Raw genomic sequence first — 22,519 nt, 5'->3', positions numbered from 1 at the left:
TTCACCTACAGACAAGGGAGTGGTATTGATTTTGTTACTTAACTCACAGCATCATGCTCACTCATGTACAAAGGTTAACAGTGCAGTATTTTAGCACACAAAAGATGAATGTACTCAACCATTTTGTACCAAAAGGAAATTATTCAACATGTATGCTAATAGATGTTAATCACACTCTGATGCCAAATTCAATTTTGAAAAATCCACAAACACCATAAATGTTTTCCAAGGATTAAATACATTCAATTTATTGTTTTTGTTTTCTTAGCATTCCTTGAACCATCACCTAAACTCTTTATCAGCTGTGAGCAGCTCCTTCATTTCCATTGTGCATTTAACTGTTGTACAATAGTGTCCACTCAGAAGCAGAGATATGTAAGTATGGATAATGGCCCTTTCAAGTATACTTTATAGTGTAATGGTTTCTATGTGAAGGCCTTACACACTCAGAGCATAGTTATAACGAGTAGATGTCTAACTGGGACACACTGATGAGCCTATGTGTCTAAATCTGATGCCTGATCAGTTATTCAGCATTTATAAAAACAGAACCAATGTGCCTCGTACATAATTTTGGTATACCGTCACTTCTAGAGTCACATTCACAATACAAAGATCATTAGCTTTTACATTTTGATCACCAGGAGCCAGACAGTGTGACCAACGCCATGACCCCAAGACAAGGGATATTTGATCATTTGATAGTGACATGGAGAGAAAGAGGGAACCACAAAAACAAGAGAGGTAGACACTGTAAGAATCCCAAACACAGGTTGTGTGCTGCTGAAGCCTGACCTGAACCCAACTGAGGCCGAGGGGACTAATTGTTAATTAAGCCAGGCTGATGAAAAAGAGCTCAAGTGTAAATGAATGTGTCAGTCTGGAGGAGCACTCAGACACACCTTTTACCCCTACAAAGGAAAATCAGCATTATTTTAAACTTGACAGGGCACTCCAGCAATTCAGAACGGCTGGTTATTATTATTCATGGTGAAATTAAAGTTCTGATGTTGTTGGTAAAAAAAAAAAAAAAAAGACAGAGTGGGAGGGGAAAAAAGGAAGATTAGGTATAAATCATGGGAGATAGTGGAGCAGTCTGTGGCTTTTAGTGGGAATGTGTGTGTGTCAGTGTATTGAGTTGTACCTTCGGGCACAGGGTGGAAAGAGGGCAGAATGTAAAAAGCTATAACAGACTTTTTTTGAGGCAGAATAAAAAATGACCACAGCCCCTTTTATTAACAAAATCCTCCCAGACTTCTCTGATGTTCAGCTGTGTTATCAATGACCCAAACCCTGTCATCTCCAATATCTAGCCTTTACCTGCTCCTGTGGCCTGGGGGCAGAACTGAGGCAGGTTTAAAGCAATGTCCCTGAGACTGTCTCTCTCCTCCCTGATCTCCTGTAAGTCCTGTTCAATGAGGGACATCCGGCTGTGCTGTTCCTTAGCGGCCGAATGCAGCTTCTGGATCTTCGAGCTCAGCGTCGGGCTCTCGACGCTCCCGCGAAGCATGCTCAAGCGGCGCGCTGTCTCGTTCAAGATCCGGTCAAAGCGCTCCAGCGGCACGTTCCCATCTGGTCCGGACACACACGAGGGAGGACAGATGGGAGAAGGGGAAGCCACAGACAGAGCCGTCAGAAGTTTTGCAGATTGTGGTTTGTAAATGGCAGGCCCACACCAGTAATTCAAATGATGGATCAGCCATGTGGACCCTAATTACAGTGATTTGGTCATTATCCTCAACATACCCACCACAAAAGTCTTTCTAGTTAAGTCTACAAATTGTTCAACATATTACACAGGAAATGGGTTTGAATGAATAGGTCATATAACAGCAGGTCAGAAATAAACCGCTGAATTATTTTAACACACTGAAATTTACCCACAAAGGGCTCGGCGAACAGCATTTATTCTTGCTTTACCACAGGGACAAAAATCTGGAAATATTTCCATGTTAAATGAGGCATGAAAAAGCACAGAGCTCTTTAGTGATCTGACATTTAAGGTATAATGAAGATTTATGAGTTTTATAGATATGGAAGACTAAAAAGGAGCCACGGTAAAAAATAATCTATAAGAGAGTGACTTACCAATTTTGCTGATTAGCTCAGTTAGTGTATCAGAATAGGCCTTTAACTGGAGCTTGGCTGCTTCCATATCTTCCTTTACGTGGGTCAGAGACACCTCAGGCTGCAAATGGAGAAGACACACTATAGAAACAGTCTTTAAAGCTCCGCACAGGAAGCACGGGTCGATATGCATAGATTCTGCTGTTCAAATGTGTATATGTCTGTGTTAGGTACCTCTGAGGTGAGCTGGGAGTTGGCTGTGTCAGTTAGTATCTCCTGCTCAGCCAGCTGTTGTAAAGCAGAGTCTATATGGGAGGTCAGGTGAGCAGATGCAGTCCTCGTGTGCTTGGCCTGGGTCAGAATGGCTTTGGATTCCTGCACACAAATAAAAGAGGAATTATAGAACTGAACAAAGATAAAGGGCAACCAGCTTTTGATAATATTTTGATTACTCACAGAACAAGACTAATGCTGCGTCTCTAATTGGATACTTCTGTACGCACCTACTTATACTGGCTACTTTGAGGCATGAGTGGGTTCACACAGCTACTGTATGGTGAAATGCAATGTACTATGAGTACCAGGATGCTGAATTCATAACACTCGAAAAACTGAGTGTGAAACATTGAACACTTTTTACCCTCAATGACTGCCATGTCACCTAGGTAGCGGAGGACTATGGTGTTGAACATCTAAGCATCACTACCACTGTGTCAGATAGAAGCCCACACTTTGTTTATTGGGTCAATGCTGTAATACTTTGGTACTGCAAATGATAATGCCAATGCTAATGCAAATGCTAACATTAGCATGTTAGCTAGCTAACGGCAGCACATTTTATCATTAAGCATTGACATTTCATTTGTTGTGGTGTAAGCTATATGGTCAAAAGGCCTAAGTTTCATTTGGTGTTTATAAATTATTATTGTTGTCTTCACTGTAGAAGATTTTAGAATTAGATTTGTGGGGAGATGCTTGACAAGTTGTAAATATTCGCAAAATGTGGCAGCTATCATTAACTCCGTAGATCAGCTGGTCAATGCATTGCATCCGGTCAATACGAGCCACGGAAATTCATAGATAAAGGCCGAGAAATGTGCTGAGAAAGCATGTTCATTTTTAATACAATAAATAAATAAATAAAAATGCCAAGTGCTCAAACAAGCAGATATAGCAAGAATTTTGGAGAGTGACAACTGTTTTAAAATGTTAGCAATTAATGTTTCATCTGGTTGAAATTTGTCGAGCAGGAGAAGAAAGGCTGAAAGATTTTGTGATCATCATTTGCGTTCATGTATGTGTTTTGCATGTTTAGTGACACCCTATCACTTTGAAGCATTTCTATTTTGAATATAAAAGGCACAAGATCACCTTGACGCAGACACAAAACAGCCGGTGTAATTAGTTCGTCCTCATCGTAGTAATAATCCCACCTTCAAAAACGAGGTGCCATGACAACCACTGCTTTATGGATGACTTATCACCTCAGGGTCTAAGATTTAAGTTGTTACTTCAATCAATCAGTCAAACAATTTTATTTATACAATTTGCGTCAGAGGGCTTTACAGCATACGACATCCCTCTGTCCTTTGGACCCTCACAGCGGATAAGGAAAAACTCCCCAAAGAAACCCTTTAACGGGGAAAACAACAGTAGAAACCTCAGGAAGAGCAACTGAGGAGGGATCCCTCTTCCAGGACGGATAGACGTGCAATAGATGTCGTACAGAACAGATCAACGTGATAAATTAACAGTAATCCGTATGACACAATGAGACAGAAAGAGACACAGAGAGCCTACATTGGAACTATTTCAGGTAATGCAACCCTTAAAATGTTTGTAGCGCGTGAACTCTAATCTTAGTTAGTAATTACGGTGAAGCGAGGCTAGGTTTCAACCTAGGCATAACTGGTGGAACTACAGAATAATGTTTAGCAGGTGTATATGGAAAATGAACTGTGTTTATATGGTGCTTTTATCCCATTCCCATGTGCTCAAGGAGACTTTGGCATGTGGACAGGAGGAGCTGGGTAACGAACCATCAACCCTGCAAGCTAACATTTGTTAATTAGCAATAAACACAAAGTACAGCTGAGGTTGATGGGATTTTCATTAGTTTAGCTGGTATTTGGTTATAAGCAAAGTACTGGATACATTACCAATGATCTCCAAAGTCATTATAATTTATCCTGAGGTGAAACATGGGTGTCGTTAACAAATTTCATGACAATACATCCTATAGTTCTTGAGACATTTCACAAAAAAATAAGATACGCCAATCTGCACACAAACCTTCGCCACAGCATGTGCTGTCTGTTCTGCCTCCTTTGTGGTGTTGCTGGAGTTTTCCAGAGCTGGTTTTAGCATCTTCTCAATATGTGAGACCTTTTTTCTGACATCAGCGAGAACCTTTTCCTCCAAGGGTCTTTCCTTCTTCAGCGCAGCTTTGGTCTGGGCCTGCCGACGGGGCCACTCCCTCACCATGTCTGAATTAAGATTGGAAAAAAGGCAGGTAGTAGGATTAAAGGCCCTGAAAACTTAGTTTGAAAAACCGAGTGTTTCTATATGAAATTAAATAATCTTTACCAAATAAGTGACATTCAAATTTAAAGTTGGAAAAAGACATCCAGAGGCAAATCATGACTGTTGCATGGATTTATGGGACATCACATATTTCTTACTGAGCCCTGCCCCTTTAAATCAGTGAGAAGAGCTCAGACAACATCAACAACAATACAGAAATCTGTCGTGCAGTAAACAAGTGTTCTAACTTTGCGGAAGATATTTGTGTTCACGTAGGACCCCATTATTCATCGTAAAAAGCTCATTAAGAAAAAATGTTTTCAGGGCCTTTAAGACAGATTCAAGGTTGTAGTGAATTATATAAAGTTTGGCTCAAATAGATCATTGTCTGCTGGCTGAACTTTATTTTCATTATTCATCTTCTGCTTATTCTGTGCTACTTAACTATTTCAGTGAAAGTCTGAGAGACAAAATCACTCCAGTCTCTTCACGTAAAATTAACAGGCAACATTTCGTTCATGAATTTGACGCTGTAAAATTATAGAAACATTCCACTCCATTACATTTCCACATAAGCTGCTGCTGCATTCAATACATGACAATTAGGTCAGAGCATTACAATAGTGATGACATATTTATTATAGTAATACTTCAGTCTGTCGCTCTTATGTTTGTTTTCAGTCTCTGCGCCTGACAGTTCAATTTGAGTCGAATAATTCAGCTGGATGTTCAACAGAAACAACAATGCAAGACAGACAGTGAAGAGAGTGACACAGAGAAACAAGATAGAAAGATGGAGAGAAAGAGACTCACACTCTAGTTCTCTGTGCAGGGCGATGGCGTCTGATTCCACCTCTTTCCCTGTCACCACGGACGACAAAGCCACGACCTTTGCCCCTTGAGCATGTGCTTGCAGCTTGAAAAAGAGACACGTAGGATGGGACATGACCTCAGTGGAGCCAACTGTAGTCAGTGCTTGCAACAACAGATATCAAAGGAAAACTGGTGGGAGGGCAGCACTGAAAGAGTCTACAACCATGCTAGCGGCTCTGTGAGGCTGCACTTGAGCATAGTGGTGCTTTGAGCTAAATGCTAACAATGACATGCTAACATGCTCACAATGTTCATGCTCACATGCTAGCAGGGATAATTAGAGATGGATCAGAAATGAAAGAGCACACCACAGAGTCATTCCCTGCATCTGTATTACGTGGGTTTCGTCATTTCCTCGCCCCTTTAAGAGACTAGCGGACTAGCGGCAGTTTGTAAGTCTACTCACTCCAATCAGAGAAGTGAATGTGACACAGATGATGACCAATTCTTTCATCCCATAGTCACCGAAGTAAATACTGGACCATTTTTTTCACAAGCTACATATCTCCCATACATTTCAACACTAAATGGCATTTTTAAGACTGACAAATCAGGAATTTGTTCGAAACCTGTGTCTGTAGTCACGCTTACAAACCAAATAAACCACATTTTGGAACATTTGCAAAACAAAATATGCTCTTTCCCATTCACTATTATTATGTGAATATTGGGAGTTGGTTCATAAATAGTGGTGGCTGGAAAATTGTAATTGTCTCAGCAACACACTCTCACAAGATCTAGCCATACCCAATTAGGAGACAGGAAATGTAAACCATTTTATACTATTGATGCAGCTTGTAATGTGTTTTTTTTTTTTTGTTATAGAGCATCTTTGGTATAATGTTTACAATGTTCACTGTCTTAATTTCGTGCATTAGGATGCTAACATTTGCTAGTTAGCAGAAAACACAAAGTACAGTACAGTGTGTTAGATTCTGGGGGATATACTGGCAGAAATGGAATAACATATTTTCCGTTTTCATTACTGTATAGTCACCTAAGAATAGTTGGGTTTTCGTTACCGTAGACGGAGCCATTTATATCACATAAGCCTACCAAGCAGGTCCTCTTCCATGGAATCTGCCATTTAGTTTCTATGGTAGCCCAGAATGGACAAATCAAAGTGGCTCTAGATAGGTTCATTGCGTTTTTGCATTGCCCACCACAGTTCCCTGCAGGCTTGGCACATGGGAGAAGTTTCAGGTGGTTGCAATCTGCAGCCTTGCCGGTAGATGTCACTAAATCCTACACGCTTGACCTTTAAGGCACCGCCACAGTTATTACAATTCATCCGAGGGGGGACACAAGCACCTCTAACGGGCAAGGCCAAACTTTTTTGATTATGGGCCATATACAGAAAAAAATATAGGGAGTCACAGGCCAAACAATAGTAAATGCCAAGTTGCAGTTACACAGCAAGAAAAGCCCATTTGCCTTAGAAAATTAATTTTCAACAAAGTTACTATTCTAAACAGTTTAACATTTGACTTTAGAGTAGATTATTGGTGTGCCGACATATTATAAAAAGTATTTCTCTATCTTCCTTCTTTTCAGGTCCACTGCCATGTTGTTCGAGGTAAATATATTTTATCGACAAATAATCAATCATTGTAGGTGAAGATGCAGAAGTTGTCTGAGATGACAGTGTCACTGTGTATAAAAAGTGGAAACTATTAGAAATATTGTCAAACCATATTATGTTTTTTTTTTGTTTTGTTTTTTTAAAGCTGTTAGCCATTTACAAATGGGCAGAGAGCTGCAGTTGGCCTGTTGAATGATTAGCAACTGCGGCCACCCCTGGTCTATACCAAGCATGAAATTCCATCCAGTATTTGTCGAGATGTTTAATTCAATATTACAAATGTTAGCTTCATGGTGGCACTAGAGGAAAAGTCAGGATTCATCCGCTGGGGACCCTGAATGTCTGTATAAAATGTCATGTCAATCAATATAATAGTTGCTAAGATATTTTAGTCTGGACTAAGGCCGCAACTAATAGTTATTTTATTTCTCAATTAATTAATCCGTTGTTTGGTCTTTGGTTATTCTTAAAAAAAGCACTTAAGCGGATTAATTATGGAATTAGTTTGTGATGAATTTTATAGCTGACAACTAATCAGTTATCAATCATTGTAGCTCTAGTCTGGACCAAACCTACTGACCATCAGACTAACACTACCGTCCATAGAGCTGCTAGCATGGATAGCAACAACCTTTACATTAAGCATTAAAAATGAAAATTCAATAAACATTCAAAATATCGAGACATAAAGCAAGATGCTGAAGCAGTCACCTCACTGATGTCATCCACCATCTCCAGTTTCTTATTGGCAGTCTGTTTTAGAGGCTCCACCTCCTCTGTGATCTTACTGATGACATTATCTTTGGTCTGAATTTGCTGGTCCAGCTCTCCTGTTTGCTTTAGCAGGTCCTCGCCCCACTAAACAAAAAGCAGAAATACACAACTTTAATGCTTTCATTAAAACAGTCCCATTTGGCTTTCTCTATCCGTTTTGCAAAAACATTCTGCCTTTAATCAGCTATTTACAGAGGGCACATTAGCCCATTTCTATGTCATCTTACAATGTTTTGTCTGCTCAGAGATGCTGCAGTGGTTAATCACCCTCCTCTGGAACAACATGTACCCCCGTGAGCAGCAAATCCTGCCAGAATTCTCTCTCCTGTGCCTACTCAGCTTCTCCTTCTGCTTGCCAATTGTTAAATCAAGAAAAAAGAAAAGATGTAGAGTTAACTGCCCACTTTTCAAAACTATGTACTTGTATCTGTATATGAGCCTAGTTAAATGTCCCGGAATGGTTTTTAATATAATATGTGCGGCAATAAAACCGGCTCTAATTAGAATAAAGCTTCAAACTCCATTTGTACCCTGCTGTCCACGCTCACCTCTGTTGTATGGTTGGTTGGTTGTGTTTGGTTGCGCTGTGTCTGTTCATGGTCTGGTGATGCGCTGGCATCTGTCACAGCCAGCTGATGTAAAGATGATGTGATGTTACCCAGGGCAAGCTTTAAACCAGCAGCTTCCTCCTCCAGGGCCAGCTGTTTGGCCACTGTCTCGTTCACCTGCGCTGTCAGGTTCTCCTTCTGCTGCTGCATTTGTGTTATTCTGAGATGAAAGAAAGAAGCAAAGAAAGAGAGCTGAGAAAAGGTAAATTATAATGCACTGTAATAGTCACTTTTAGATATCAGGATGTCTTCTGTTCATCTGATTTATTATTGTTAAGGTGATGAAAAGAGATACTATGCTGCTGACTCATTAGAGCCTCACATTTTTCGCATCATTCAGTGCATTCAGTCTTTAGTTGGAGAACTTTTAAAAAGCATTGTGCTTTGCTATATTGAAATCAATATAAATCCATGAACAAGACAATGCTGCTTGTTATAAGTGAGCAAATGGGATTAAAAGATAAGGTGACATTGTGCAAAGAAAGCATGATGGATTCATGAAAGGTGTCAAGCACAGTGCAGTAGATGTTAAAGTGCTATTTCTATCACCTCCGCAGCTGTAATGATAGCCAATCTGCTTTGCCTCAACAGAGCAGATACAGAGAAATTCACAGTGTGTCACTCCAGTTTTTTTTTTCAGATCCTGTATTAAGCAACAAGCACATGGCGTTCTCATGGGTAGATAAAAATAATTAGTTTTCACAAGAATTTATTTAACATGTTTGGTAGGATGCTGGAATGCTGACAGTTGTTTGTAAGTGTATCAATACAACAATGCAGTACTCCATTACAAGTAAAATAAAGTTATAAAAATGTACCTTAAGGTCCAGTGTGTAGGATTTAGGGGGACATATTGGCAGAAATGCAATCTAACTTAATAAGTATGTTTTCTTCTTTTTTTTTTTAAAGATATTTTTGGGCATTTTAGCCTTTAATTGATAGGACAGCTTAAGTGTGAAGGGGGGGAGAGAGAGGGAGGGACATGCAGCAAAGGGCCACAGGCTGGAGTCGAACCCGGGCCGCTGTGGCAACAGCCTTGTACATGGGGCGCCTGCTCTATCCACCAATCCACCGACGCCCCATAAGTATGTTTTCTAAAGTGTATAATTGCTTGAACATAAAAACCCTGTTGTGTCTTGGTACCTTAGAATGAGCTGTTCATATCTACACAGAGAGTGGTTTCTTGCCTACAGAGTCTGCCATGTTTCTACAGTAGCCCAGAAGGGACAAACCAAACACTGGCTGCAGATAGGGGCATTCACATTTTCACTTCAGCCACCGTAGTTAGCAGCCTCTTTCTGACTAGAGTGTAGGAAAAACACAGATTTTTTTTTTTTTTACGTGAAAATTATTAGATGATTTATTCAGTTTTTTTTACTGGTTTAAATCACTGGTTCTATTTGTTTTGGAGAGGAGGAGACATCCGCAGATAATTGGGCTCCCAGTAAAAACCTCCTGAACATCTGGATCTTTAGTTATCAGAGAAGAAGGTGAAATCAGATTAGCAGGTGCTAGGCTAGCAGCCTGTCTCTGACCTGCCAAACAGCATCAGAGAAACTATGATTTGTAATGTGAAACTGCTTTATTAAGTGTTTTTTAACGCTTTTAATCACTGAGTCCATTTGTTTTGGAGAGAAAGGGATCTCTGTGGATAATTTGACTTTTGACAAAAATCTCTTGAACAATGAACACTAAAGGAATTCTAACCAGGAGAGGTCAAACAGGCTGTGAAACACTGCTGTTTTTTTTTTCCCGTGTTTAATCTCCTGTAAATAAGAATCTGTGTTGTTGTTAACTTAAAATGAGCCGATTATGATTACATAGGGGGTGGATCTTCGTCTACGGGGATCACCATGTTGCACTGCCATGTTTCTACAGTCGTAGAGTGGACAAATCAAACACTGTCATTGTCTCGTTATCTCATCGGCCACTATAGTTTGCAGCCCCTCCACAATGAGAGTGTTTATAAAACAGCAAGTTTTTAATATGAAACAGCTTTATTAAGTGTTTTTTCCAGTTTAAATCACTGGGTTAATTTGTTTTGGAGGGACAGAGACCTCTGGATAATTTGACTCACGGTACTCTGAAGGAATTTTTTATTTTTATTTTTTTAAGATTATTTTTTGGGCTTTTTGCCTTTAATTGACACAAGTGTTAAATGGGAAGAGAGAGAGAGTGGGGGGATGACATGCAGCAAAGGGTTGCAAGCCGGAATCGAACCTGCGACCGCTGCAGGCGCCGGCACTATCCACTACGCTACCGATGCCCTGCATTTAAGGAATTTTAACGACAAGTTTCAGCTAGTTGAAATCTGCAGTCCCCCTAAATCTTGTACACTGCTCCTTTAAATAAATGTTGTGGAGTGAATAGTACAATATTTACCTTTGAAAGGTAGTGGCGTATTAAGTAGAAAGAAAGTGCAACTACCTAGTAAATAATACAGTACTTGAGTAAATATACTTAGTTTGTTCTCCTGTGATAAAGCCACACACTTTCATAGTGGTATAATAATGTTACACTACTTCTACATTTGCTGCCACTGAATACAAAAATAGAGCACAATTGTATGTCAAAAGTAAACACAAGTCATTTTAAGTGTTCGAACAAATGTTTTTAAACTACTGTTACTGTTATCTGAGGCCTTGTTACACAGGCCTGCTGTCAGTGGCTGGTTGAAATCCTTTTTTTTCTGATTGGATAGCTGTCCTGTCTATAAAATGCATCTGATCTGCTTAAGTACAACACATGGAAAAAGATGGGTGGGAAATGCAATTTTATGCAGCCCATCTGTGCATAAACTGCTCAATTCACGTCCTATAAAGTGACACATGCGCGCACGTGCGCACACACACACACACACACACACACACACATATATATGCTATACGTACAGCGTACAGCAGTGCTCCAAAGATTAACAGAACTCTCCTGAACTGAGCTGAATACTGTTAGAAGGGGGGTAATCAATTTTGAGTTCCTCGCTTCCTGCTCTCATCATGGCCACCGGAGGGCTTTTTGCATCATTCTGTCTGGCATTCAGGATAATCCTCAGAGCAATCACACGCTAGGAGATGCAGCGAGCGTGCGGCAAATCCAAGAAAGCAATAGGCTTACAGTGGAGAGAAGCTGTCCCCCTGTGGCTAAATGTCTTACTCCTAAACTCCAATGTGCTTTAAAAGGCTGCTGTGAAGAAGAGGACCTTGAGCTGTAATACAGGGATAGGTGCACTTTGTTAGAAATATACTGTTAAAGCACAATAATCGAGGGAGTCATGCAGCCTGTTGGGATTTTGCAATACGGGATGCTTTATGTGAGCAGGAGACATTCTTTCTGCTTGTGCTTGTCTGGGTGGGCGTGTGTTTGGATTAGTTATTGTGCTCACTGCTCCGTTAGGTTCCTGATGTACTCCTCTGTTGAGTTGTCTTGCAGTAGATCCATCAGGAAACCGAAGGTCTGCTCTGAGGCTCTTACTGCCCTGCTGGCTATGGCCTCAATGCGGTCTGCCGTTTCTCTGTGACTACGAGGGATGTAAAATAAAAAAAGAAAGGAAGACAAAGTGAGAGGAGGAGAAAAAAGGAGAAAGTGAGTAACATAGAATAACAGACCATTACAACTGCCTGAGGAGAGATGAAATGGATTTCAGCATTGACGACCTTCCCCTCACTGGCTCTCCAGTTCAGATCTCTGTAACTACCACATAATAACGCTGCATACTCTGAGCGGCTAAGGGCATCGATTCACAGTGGCCTAACCATAATGTCAGTGACAAGCTTAAAGAAGGAAGCAAGGAAACATGGAGTTCCTAGGATAACTACAGTGGCCTTCTCTTATAATTGGTCAATTGACTTGACTTACCTTCTCATTAGGGCCTGTGAGTCATTGACCATAATGTTCCATTTGTTGGGTCCTGACACCACCTCAAAAGGAATGATCTATGAAAAATGGTATAGAGGAAAAGCAGCATATTGAGCAGAGATGAAAAAACTCTATTTTTTCGCTTTAAAGAGACTTCAAACTGTTTCAACATGTTAAATTAAGTTATGTGAATCTCTATCTCATATTTAAGGTAATTTTCACAAATAACAGTTTGTTGACAGGACAGTTTGTTTTTCAACCCAGTGATGTTTGCTCATAGCATTTTGCCTCTGTGTGAAAGCTGATATTAAAGGTAGTTAATTTAAAGTGGGCCTGTATGAGGTTCTTATCTACAGTCAGTGTATTACCTACAGAAGGTGTCGGTCAGCACCTGTGTTTGGAGAAGCAGACAGGAGTACCACCAGGGAAGGTAAGCAATGTACTGGTGTGAATGGAGGTCAGCAGCAAAAGGTATTTTAGGCACTTAAAGGAGCAGTGTGTATTATTCAGTGGCATCTAGCAGTCTGGATTGTAGATTTCAACCAGCTGAAACTTCTCCCATGGGCTAAGAGTAAACTCCTTATTATGATACCTTTAGTGTTCACTGTTCACGAGGTTTTTAGCAGGATGGGAACTATCTGCAGAGGTCTCTACTTCTCCAAAACAAATGGACCCGAGGATTTAAACAGGTAAAAAACCCTGAATAAAGCAGTTTAACATCACAAATAAGTGTTTATCTGATGTAATTTTGGCTCATCGCAGACGCCCCTAGCCCAGCACCTGTTAATGTGTGCTCACCTTTTTTCACTGCTAACTTTAGATTCAGATGTTCAGGCGATTTTTTCCAGGAGCTAAATTATCCACAGAGGCCTTTTCCTCTCCAAACAAATGGACCCAGTGATTTTAACTGATAAAAAGCAGTTTCACTTTAAAGAACAAGTGTTTTCCCCTACACTACTCATTGTGAAGAGGCTGCTAACTACAGTGGTTGACATGAAAATGCGACTGGCCCTGTCTGGAGCCGTTGTTTGGTTTGTCCACTCTGGGTTACTGTAAAAAACATGGCGATCTCCATAGACAAGGCTTTGCTCCCTATATAAATATGAAGGGCTCATTCTAAGGTAACAAAAACACAACAATTCTTATTTTCAGGTGATTATACATTGAAGAAAATATATATTATATTCCATTTCTGCCAGTATATCCCTCTAAATCCTACACACTGTGTCTTTAAAATAAGGCCTACCTAAAAAAAAAAATATCAATATCAGTCTAAGTGGATGCTATATTAAAGAAATCTTCACAGCTGTACCTTGCTGTCAGACAGCCCTTTCCTTTGGCACTACATTTTCTCAACCTTAAAACTTCCATATTCCTCTGCATAAGTACAACTGTGCCGTGTAACTGCAGGTCAGCTTTTTGACTTTCAGCGATTGATGAAGAGACAACAAATACAAGAAAATTATAAAAATGATTATGACAGCAATGACAAAATGCAGTTCACTGTGGAGACAAAAGGATACCCTTGGGAATGAGAATATACAGAAGAAGACCTTTTGCAGAGGGAGACCCAGTGGGCTGAAAAAAGAGAGAGAGGAGGCGCTTCTGTGGAAACCGGAGGCCCAGAAAGAGCAGAAGCTAACTGTGAACTGTACATGCATGCTCACAACCCAGCGAGCTACTGCTGCTATAAGTGAGAAACAACTTAAGGATCTTTCTGAATGAGAAGATGCTAGTGCTTTACACTTTACTGGTTGTTTGGTAAGTTGTTACACTTTTTTGTAGGTATTTATTATACTTTCACCTGATGACTGGATACAGCAGTGCTCTTTAAAAAAAAGTGTCTGTCTCACGTATTTAGCAGTGGTTTTACATCATCTCAGCAAATGTCGAGTTGTCTCAGTCTTGCAGGTGGAGTTTTTATGTCAGTGCAACAAGCCGAAGCTGCTTTCTTTTTCTTGTTTGAACAGCCTGGACAAACCCAAGCACGCACTATCTTTGAAATCTTTAGAAAAGTGAAGTTTTGTCTCGGTCGGATTGTGCAACAGCATTGTCTGACCTTAACAGCTGACCTGTGATGTAATACAGTGCACGCAGTTGCAACAGTTGCGCCTAGGTGCTGTCCTCAGTTGGGAAAATGTAGTACCAAAGGAGAGGGCTGTCTGATGGCAAAGTAAAGCCGTGGGAGCATGCCAACTACCATCTAGTGTAGTTAATACCGTGACTATGGATAAGTATCTCTTACAGCCCACTTTGAAAAGTACAAACTATCCCTTTAAAATCTGGGCACGGGTTTTTGAATATATATCTCAGTGTAGTTGTTCACTTTGCTGGATGTAGATTGCTTTTCCGGACTGCAGTCGTGGGCAAACCTCAGAATGGTGTCCTGTGGATTGCTTTAATTCTGCAAATAATGAAACTCATCTAATGAACCTCTACACTTAAGTATTCAAAAAGGTTCAAAGCAGGGGCATGCGGAAAATAAATCCCCTCAAGTTTTGTCCTGATAAATGTAATGTGTATACAGTCAAATGCAGAATGCTTCCCCGAGTGACATTTAATTTGAGAAAATGCAAATAAAAATGGGAAAACTGAATCAACAATTGACACTCTTGCATTTTTTTTTCTCTTCATTTTGGGTGGCTGCTCTGCTTATTAATATGGAATTAAATTGCTGCCGCTTCAGGCTTACCCGAGTGATAAGGGCTACGGAGGTACAGTGTGTCTGTGCACACAGGCACACAATCGGAAATAGAGAGTTATATATTGGAAAAACAAGCTCTCTCTCATCTCCCAGAAACCTAAATAACATGGCAGCAGTATCCATAATAGATTCCTGCAAAGCATCGTGGGGAGGACGTGAAAAAGTTGTTAATTTTAGCGTCCATCAAACATTCTTTGGATTTTCCTTTGGAGGCAGAAATTTGCCAGGTGGAGGGAGGAGGGTGGTGGAGGTTTGAGAAGTATTGTTTTGCTTTGGGGGATCTTTGTGGATCTATACAGAGGAGCTCCACAAAGAGCAGCAAACTGCAGCATCCCATAATAAGGACAAAAAAATCAATCCTGTTACATACAATATAAGCTTGTGGCCTGGGTGAACACTTACACTGTAGCTACCCTCAGCATTTAATGCATAGAATACCTGGAACATATCCTAACTATGTGGACCATTAATACAATGCTGAAGATGAGATAGGTTTGATTTGCCTACCATGTTGTCCAGGTCCAGTGTTGCCTGCTTTAGCTGTGTCTGTGACGCTCTGACCATGAGCGTCGTCTCTGTGAAGGTCTGACACACGCCCCTGCTCCCTTCATCCTTCCTTCTCTCCTTCCCCTCTTCCTCTGTCATGCTGATGCTGCAGTTCAAAGTAGATGTAATGCCATGCAGCTGGGCTAAGAGTGCGCCTGTGGAAGCTTCTAGCAAGGAAAACTGTTTTATGAAGGCCTCCCGCGCTTCTGAAAGAGCAAACGACACAAAACAAATAAAACCACATTAAGTCCTTGGCAGATTATTTCACCAAGAATATCATTCTTTTGATGCTTTGCAGCTAGAACACTGTATTTTAACACATCTCTCTAATTTACTGTGTGAATTCTCATCCTTTCTGTCTAACAGTTTATAGTCGGAAAAACCAAAACCTTGTGGGATTCTGTCCAGATGTTAACACTTTTGTCACAGTCTCACTTTGTATTCAGTGGAGTCTGACTGATACTAATTAGTACAATATGCCTGGATGTTTGTTGCTTCATTTTGTGACACACTTTGCTTGTCTCTTTGACTTTGTGTCATATAAAATGAGAGATAACAAGTGTGTGTGTGCCCCAGTGTGAGCTGTTTGGCCTCTGTGTGCCCGCTCAGTAAGCCTGTCGCTCCCACATACTCATTAAATCATTATTGGGCCACCCAGTGTTGTAAAGAGCATGGCTGGTAACTATACGTGTGTATGTGTGTAAGTATGTGGGTGTTGGGATGGGGAGGTTGTTAGACAACCGTTATCGTGATTGCAACTATAATCATAATAAACCAGGGATTAGAGATGCACCGCCTGTCATATAAATAGTGATTAAGTTGGTCACACGGCGCCTTGTTCTATATTGTTATGATTTGTCTCCATTTGGCCTGTGCAGCTGAGCCTGTAAGCCCTTTCCCCTCCAAAGATAATGAGGATATATCAGCATTGTGTTAAAGTAATTGGGAAAGGTTTGTATTGTTGCCTGCTCCCCGATTTAATCGCTTTGTTGTGTTGTATCTGTAACAGTGTCACACTGAGGAGACGCAGACAGAGCAACAGCCCCTTTGCACAACACCGTGGGTGGTTTCAAGTCAAATTTCTTAGCCATGCCTGCTGGTCTCGTATGTACTGATCTGGCATGTTATCATCTCGCAGCCAAAATGTGACACAATCATTACAATGGCGCATAAGCGAGCTTCTCACAAAGCAAAGGCTGCCAAGTGTCTCTTGCGTGACCACATAGGAGACATTAAAAGGAGTAACAGGCCAAGTGGAATTATCTTGGCTTCTTGGCTGCTGTTACCTTGGAAGGCCAGAAAATCCTCCAGAGCATTGGGTAGAGTATCCTCCCTCTGGTGCTCATGCTCATAAAGCCTGGCCATGTGATACTTCAGCAGGTGGTGCTGCTTCCCAAATCTACCTCGGCAATCAAAGTGAGCCAGCAGCTTCTCCAAATCCTGCAGGCGAGTCCTCAGCTTTTCTGCCTGTAATAGCACCCAGATTTATCACTGACAGTGTCAATGAGAATACAGATTTTTGCGAGACCAATAAAACACAGGGCTGTGACGACAACTATCACAACAAAATATATATCCATCCATCCTGCATTTATTTATTCAGACACAGGGATTGAGATAGGACTTTTGATTCCTGGTACACCGTGACATCAAAATGTAGTATTTCAACAAAAGCAATGAATAAATGAATACCAACAACAGGATAAGGATAAAACACGGTTTTCATATCCACATCCACTCACACTATTCTCTGCGTAGCATGTGGCCAGAGGAAGCATTCTAGCAGATAACTGGATTAGACTTCTCAGAGAATGCAAAACAAGGTCTGGAAATGGAATAAAGGTGCTGTGATTGGCACCAATTTGTTGACCCTGGAAGTTAAATGGTCCGGATCTATATAAAAAGAGCCTGCAATCTTTCTGCGATCACACCTTTTTCAAACAAGGAAGCATGCTGCACGTGTTGCACATGCGGTTTTGAGGTGTGCCCTTTGGTGGAAGATGTATCTGTGATTTACGTGGTAAAAATTAGAAACCAAGGTGTTAATAAATACACATCTAAAGTCCCATCATTTTAGCACCAGGAACAACATTTGCTTTATAATAGTGTGCCTCTCTGCCTTTGAACAAGTACCATATATCTTTCTCAGTATTTCATCCCATTCTTTATTTTGCCTTTATCCAGCATCTTTTTAATATCTTTCTCGATCATCGATCACACATCTCTATCTTTTCCAACCCTCGTCTCTTTGCGCTCTCTGTCCTGTGTGTGTGTGAGCTGGAGCAAAATGTGAGCAGAAAGATAGAGGCTAGGAGAGGCAGAAAAGGAGAGCTGGGGGAGACTGAGGAGTAATTGCAGGTGTTCAGAGCAGACAAGACTTGGGATGTTCACTGAATTGCTAACACTGTGGAAATCACGACACGCATTCACACAGGTACAAGCCGACCCAGAGAGAACACACAGCCACTTTAGGCTGGAACAAGAATATGTATGGAGAAAAGACAGGACTTGTCGGTGGTATTGGATTGGCTTTGGAAGGCAGATCCAGGGACGCGGCACCTTAGCATGCAGACGTGGGTTGCCACAAATCTAAAGGGACAGAAAGAAGCTGCACAGCAGATCATTAGGGCAAATGTCTCTTTCTGTTTCACTGCACATCTACTGTTTACTTGCAATCTACAAATACAAAGGCGCCATATGGCTGTCATGAGGGTCTACAAAGGCAGGGTGTGCAGGGAGGGGGCTGTGCTATTTCAAGAACAAATTGCACCTCATAACGCAACAGCGAGAGCTAAGACAATGTGCAGAACCTTTATATGGATATTTGCAGCAAACACACATTAATAAATGTGAAAAGGAACAATGGAAAAAGATGAAGCAAATAAAGATTCAAAGCAGGCATATAGATACATTTACTCACGCAAGAGTGATACTGACACTTGACTTGAATGTAGTATTTTGTCAAATGTTGCAATCCCCCTTAATGACATCTCAGAGAGAATTACTGCACTTTATTCTACAATTATTTGACATCTGTAGTTTCTTATGCCTTTGCATTAAAGGCTTTATTTGAGTGCTTTATCAAAACAAGATGAACTGACAATTTTGCTCAGTGATTAATTGTTTGAGTCGTTTATTAAGAAAAAATACCAAACATTCACAGGTTCTGCCATCTCAGATTCACGGAAATAGTGTAGTAGTTAGAGAATTAGCTAGCACCACCTGTAACACTACTTAGACCTTAAAGTAGCTTTGATGAATTACCCCCTTTACAACTTGCATTGAAATGCTTTATGGATGATCGGACTGCAATCGGATAGTGCTTGATCACATGAAAGTTGACATGTGAAATTCACCCAAAATGCATTGAGGACGGACTGAGATGCGATCGGCAAAACCACTTTTAGAGGTAGTAAGGAGCACGTTGTGACCCCACTGAACACAGGTGGAGATGCAAATGCACTTTGAGTCCCCATACAACACTGGCGGAAATATGTAACCACACGCAACTGTTCCAAACCAGCGACGTAGCAGCCACTAGCTAGTTAGCTAAGCTACTAGCAAGAAAGCAGCAAGAAAACCTATGGATGTTCAAGACATTTGTGGATGGAGTCAAGACGAGATCAAGTGTCTGCTTTCTGTTTGGTGTGACAAAACATGCGAAACTTTGCAAATTCATATTGCAACCAAAGCAATGAAGCAATGGCAACGCAAATAGTGGAGAATCAAGTGGAAAATGAAGCCAACAAGGTAGTACCAAAAACTGCAGTTTGTCAAATAGCCACTAAAGGCTGGCTCCAGAATCGGGTCAATCCCTACAGGCCCCCATGTGAAAATGCCCACATTTACAGCTGAAATGAACATTTTACAGCCTGGTACAAAAAACTGTTTAGGTCTCTAAAGCTATTTTCACTGTTCACAACAACTGTACAGGGGGTTAAAGTTAATATAACTCACCCGTTTACATTTCAATAAGGCTTAAAGTTATGCATAACTAAAGGCAGGCTGCTTTGAGTGACAGGCTGTCTGCCAATGGAGTCATCAGCTTCTCAGTCAGATCCATCCCTTGCTCCTTCACAGCTCTAACCTCTCGTTTAAATATGGTAACATCTGGATAGAGCAGTCGCCCCATGTACAGGGCTGTTGCTGCAGCGGCCGGGGTTCGACTCCAGCCTGTGGCCCTTTGCTGCATGTCTCTCCCTCTCTCTCTCTCCCCCCCCTTTCACACTTCACTATCCTATCAATTAAAGGCAAAAATGCCCTAAAAACCATCTTAAAAAAATAAATAAATATGGTGACATCTGGCTCCAAAACACCAAGGGGGGACAGCCGAAATGTAGAACTCAAGGCCTCAAAACAGGAGTTCACAAACCAATGGGTAATGTCGTGGTAGCTTCGTCCATTATTTTAAAAGTCTATGCAGGGGACAGCTACAACTGATCAGCTGTTTTCGCTGGAAAGAGTGCTAAGCAAGGTGTAAAAGGGATCATACTTGTATAAACAATGGATCACATGCCTACTTGTATTGAAAGGAGTTGTTTGTAGTGATGAACCTACAGAAAATGAACACCAACTCAGATCTTGTCAGCTATATGGAGTTTTTCAGCTTATTGTTTATGTTTTCTGGCTCACAGCTTCTCTGTTTTGGTTCTCTCAAGCTACACTTTCTAGGTGCATCAGGTGGCTGTTTTCATCAAAAAACCTAAAAACCTTGCTGTACACTGGGGGCTTTTGGAGTGCTACTGCATGCAGTGACCGGAGCTAACATTAAGTTGAACCTCTGAACTGTGGGCTTGTTAAAACACAGTGTCTCCTTTTGAAACTGTACACATTCCAGTAAATACACAAGATGCGATGTGTGGTTGTGGAGGCTTTGAATGAAATGTAATCTAATGTTTAAGGTGACAAATTATGCTTGCTGTTGAGTAAATAGTGAAGTCATGCAAGTAAGTAACTTGCTACTATCTGTATCTGCTGGATGTGTTAATAGGCCATAGTCTGGTAACAAGTTTATCAACTTAAATGGTTTATTGATATTTCAGTGGCGTGTTCACAGCTTGTTTCTGTAGCCCGTGCCCGAAAAATCGGTAATTGCAGTTTTAAAGCCACTAATGCGTAGAATTTGAAAATTCCTCCAAATAGTAGTTCTCGCTCTCTCGCTCTCTCTCTCTCTCTCTCCCCCTCTCTCGCACACGCACACGCACACGCACACACACACACACACACACATATACAATCAATCACAACCATGAACTCACCTGTTTCTTGACAAGGCCATAACAAACTGGGCACTCCTCACACTGGTGCGTGGCTCTGTTGTGGAAATAGTTCAACTCACATTTGTCACACTTATAACCCACGAAGCCCTGGCGACAGTGGCAGGTACCGTTACTGTGACACTGCATGGAAGTGGAGCCCATTGGGTCACAGTTACAGGCTGAGAAGGGGACAGAGCATGGCAAGAAGGGAAACGCAACAAAATGGGGGGAGCAGAGGTAAACATTTGAACAGTCAGAAATGCCTTCATGTGTGATCTGTATTAGAGGATTAGAGGATGGCACACAGTGCAGTTGTGATGCCTGAAGTAAAGTCCTGCACCTCTGCAACCACGTGACGAGAATCCAAAGAAGCCCACACGGCAAGAATCACACAGTCTCCCCTCCACTCCTGCACGACACACACACTGGCCTGTGATTGGATGACACGCTATGGACGATGAGCCAATGGGGTTACACTTGCACCTAAGGAAGACAGGAAAACGTTTTAATAATAGATTCAGTTCGTGAACTCGGAACATCAGCAAATCCACCTGGAATTTCACAGGTGATATCAATACCTCTCACATCCTACACCTGGTTGGAGGTTGAAGAAGCCAACTTCACAGTAACTACAATCCCGTCCGGTCACATGACCGAGGCACAGGCAATTTCCTGTCTGAGGGTGGCACTCATTTACATGCCCAGAGGTTCCGGCAGGATTGCAGCTGCACGCTAGAGGAAACAAATAAAGGAATTTCCTTATTAAAACAATAACAATATTACATTACCTGCTCAAATGTTGGTGATGTATCACTTGAGCATGGAGGACTTTTATCGATTTGATTCCAGAGCGCTTGAAGGCAAAATGGAAGAAAATGACAGACAGCACCAGGGAGACTTGTGGATCTCTCCTTGACATTGTTCTGTACAAAATTTAAACCCAGTGTACTGGTTGAACTGAAGTACTATGAGAAAGTCAGAAGATGAACACATCACAGCTCTGACTCTCTGGCTCTCTGTCTGCCTTTGTAGCTTTATTTCAGTGTTCCATTCAATTAGACCTTTTTTAATTCTCCCAACCCAAAGACTTCTCTCTTTTTTTCCTTTCGATATCTTTCTGACTCACAGCCATTTGTTCACCCCATTTTCAGCTTTTGCCTTTCATGACTTAAGAGTGCGACACTTGTCAAATCTGAACTCCTGAATTGATTAGTGGAGTCTATTTGAATGCACCATTTTCTGTGTTCCTTGACCCAAGGCCATGTAGTCTTTAATGGGATTTGTCTATCTGACTATTATTTGACTCAACCTTTCCTCTGGTGAACAGAACAATCTGAATCCTAAAAGGTATACTGATGGCATGTCATGCATGTCTTTAGTGAGGACCAAGCGGAAACCTTCAAGGTTGAAAAATGAAGCCAATGCAGAATTGCCAAAAACTGCAGTTCCTCTAATGGCCACTTGAGGCTGACTTAAAAAAAGAGTCAATCCCAGTAGACTCCAATCTAGCATCCCCATGATCCCCATTATGGTAGAAATAAACATGTTTACAGCCTGGAACAAAACGCAGCTTTGGCCTCTATAGTTATTTCAACATTCCGAACAACTGTACAGGGGCTGAATCTTTACATAACTCATCTATGTTAATGTTATAAAGGCTTAAATATGCGCATAATGAAAGGTGTGGCTGCTTTGGGTGACAGGCTGCCTAAGAGGCATCACCACAATT

The 22,519-nt window shown here is 41.2% G+C and overlaps 1 protein-coding gene across 1 annotated transcript in view; it reads right to left on the bottom strand.

Moving 5' to 3' along the window:
- Positions 1–219: 219 nt before the first annotated feature.
- Positions 220–22,519, bottom strand: part of lamc3 (laminin, gamma 3) — a 171,943-nt gene continuing 149,643 nt past the window's right edge. The window contains exons 15-28 of the mRNA XM_033646979.2: positions 21,369–21,522; positions 21,131–21,273; positions 20,791–20,969; positions 16,819–16,999; positions 15,494–15,738; positions 12,283–12,359; positions 11,810–11,944; positions 8,368–8,587; positions 7,757–7,903; positions 5,404–5,506; positions 4,360–4,553; positions 2,302–2,442; positions 2,089–2,188; positions 220–1,572 (exon numbers count right to left, since the gene is read on the bottom strand). Coding sequence (XP_033502870.2) covers positions 1,310–1,572; positions 2,089–2,188; positions 2,302–2,442; positions 4,360–4,553; positions 5,404–5,506; positions 7,757–7,903; positions 8,368–8,587; positions 11,810–11,944; positions 12,283–12,359; positions 15,494–15,738; positions 16,819–16,999; positions 20,791–20,969; positions 21,131–21,273; positions 21,369–21,522 — 2,282 coding nt within the window. The 3' untranslated portion in view covers positions 220–1,309. The remainder of the gene's footprint in view (positions 1,573–2,088; positions 2,189–2,301; positions 2,443–4,359; positions 4,554–5,403; positions 5,507–7,756; positions 7,904–8,367; positions 8,588–11,809; positions 11,945–12,282; positions 12,360–15,493; positions 15,739–16,818; positions 17,000–20,790; positions 20,970–21,130; positions 21,274–21,368; positions 21,523–22,519) is intronic.

The sequence above is a fragment of the Epinephelus lanceolatus genome, chromosome 19 (assembly GCF_041903045.1).
Source record: "Epinephelus lanceolatus isolate andai-2023 chromosome 19, ASM4190304v1, whole genome shotgun sequence".
In the NCBI taxonomy this organism is placed as follows: domain Eukaryota; kingdom Metazoa; phylum Chordata; class Actinopteri; order Perciformes; family Serranidae; genus Epinephelus; species Epinephelus lanceolatus.
Note: the sequence above shows the minus strand (reverse complement) of the source record. Positions and strands in the feature narration are given on the sequence as shown.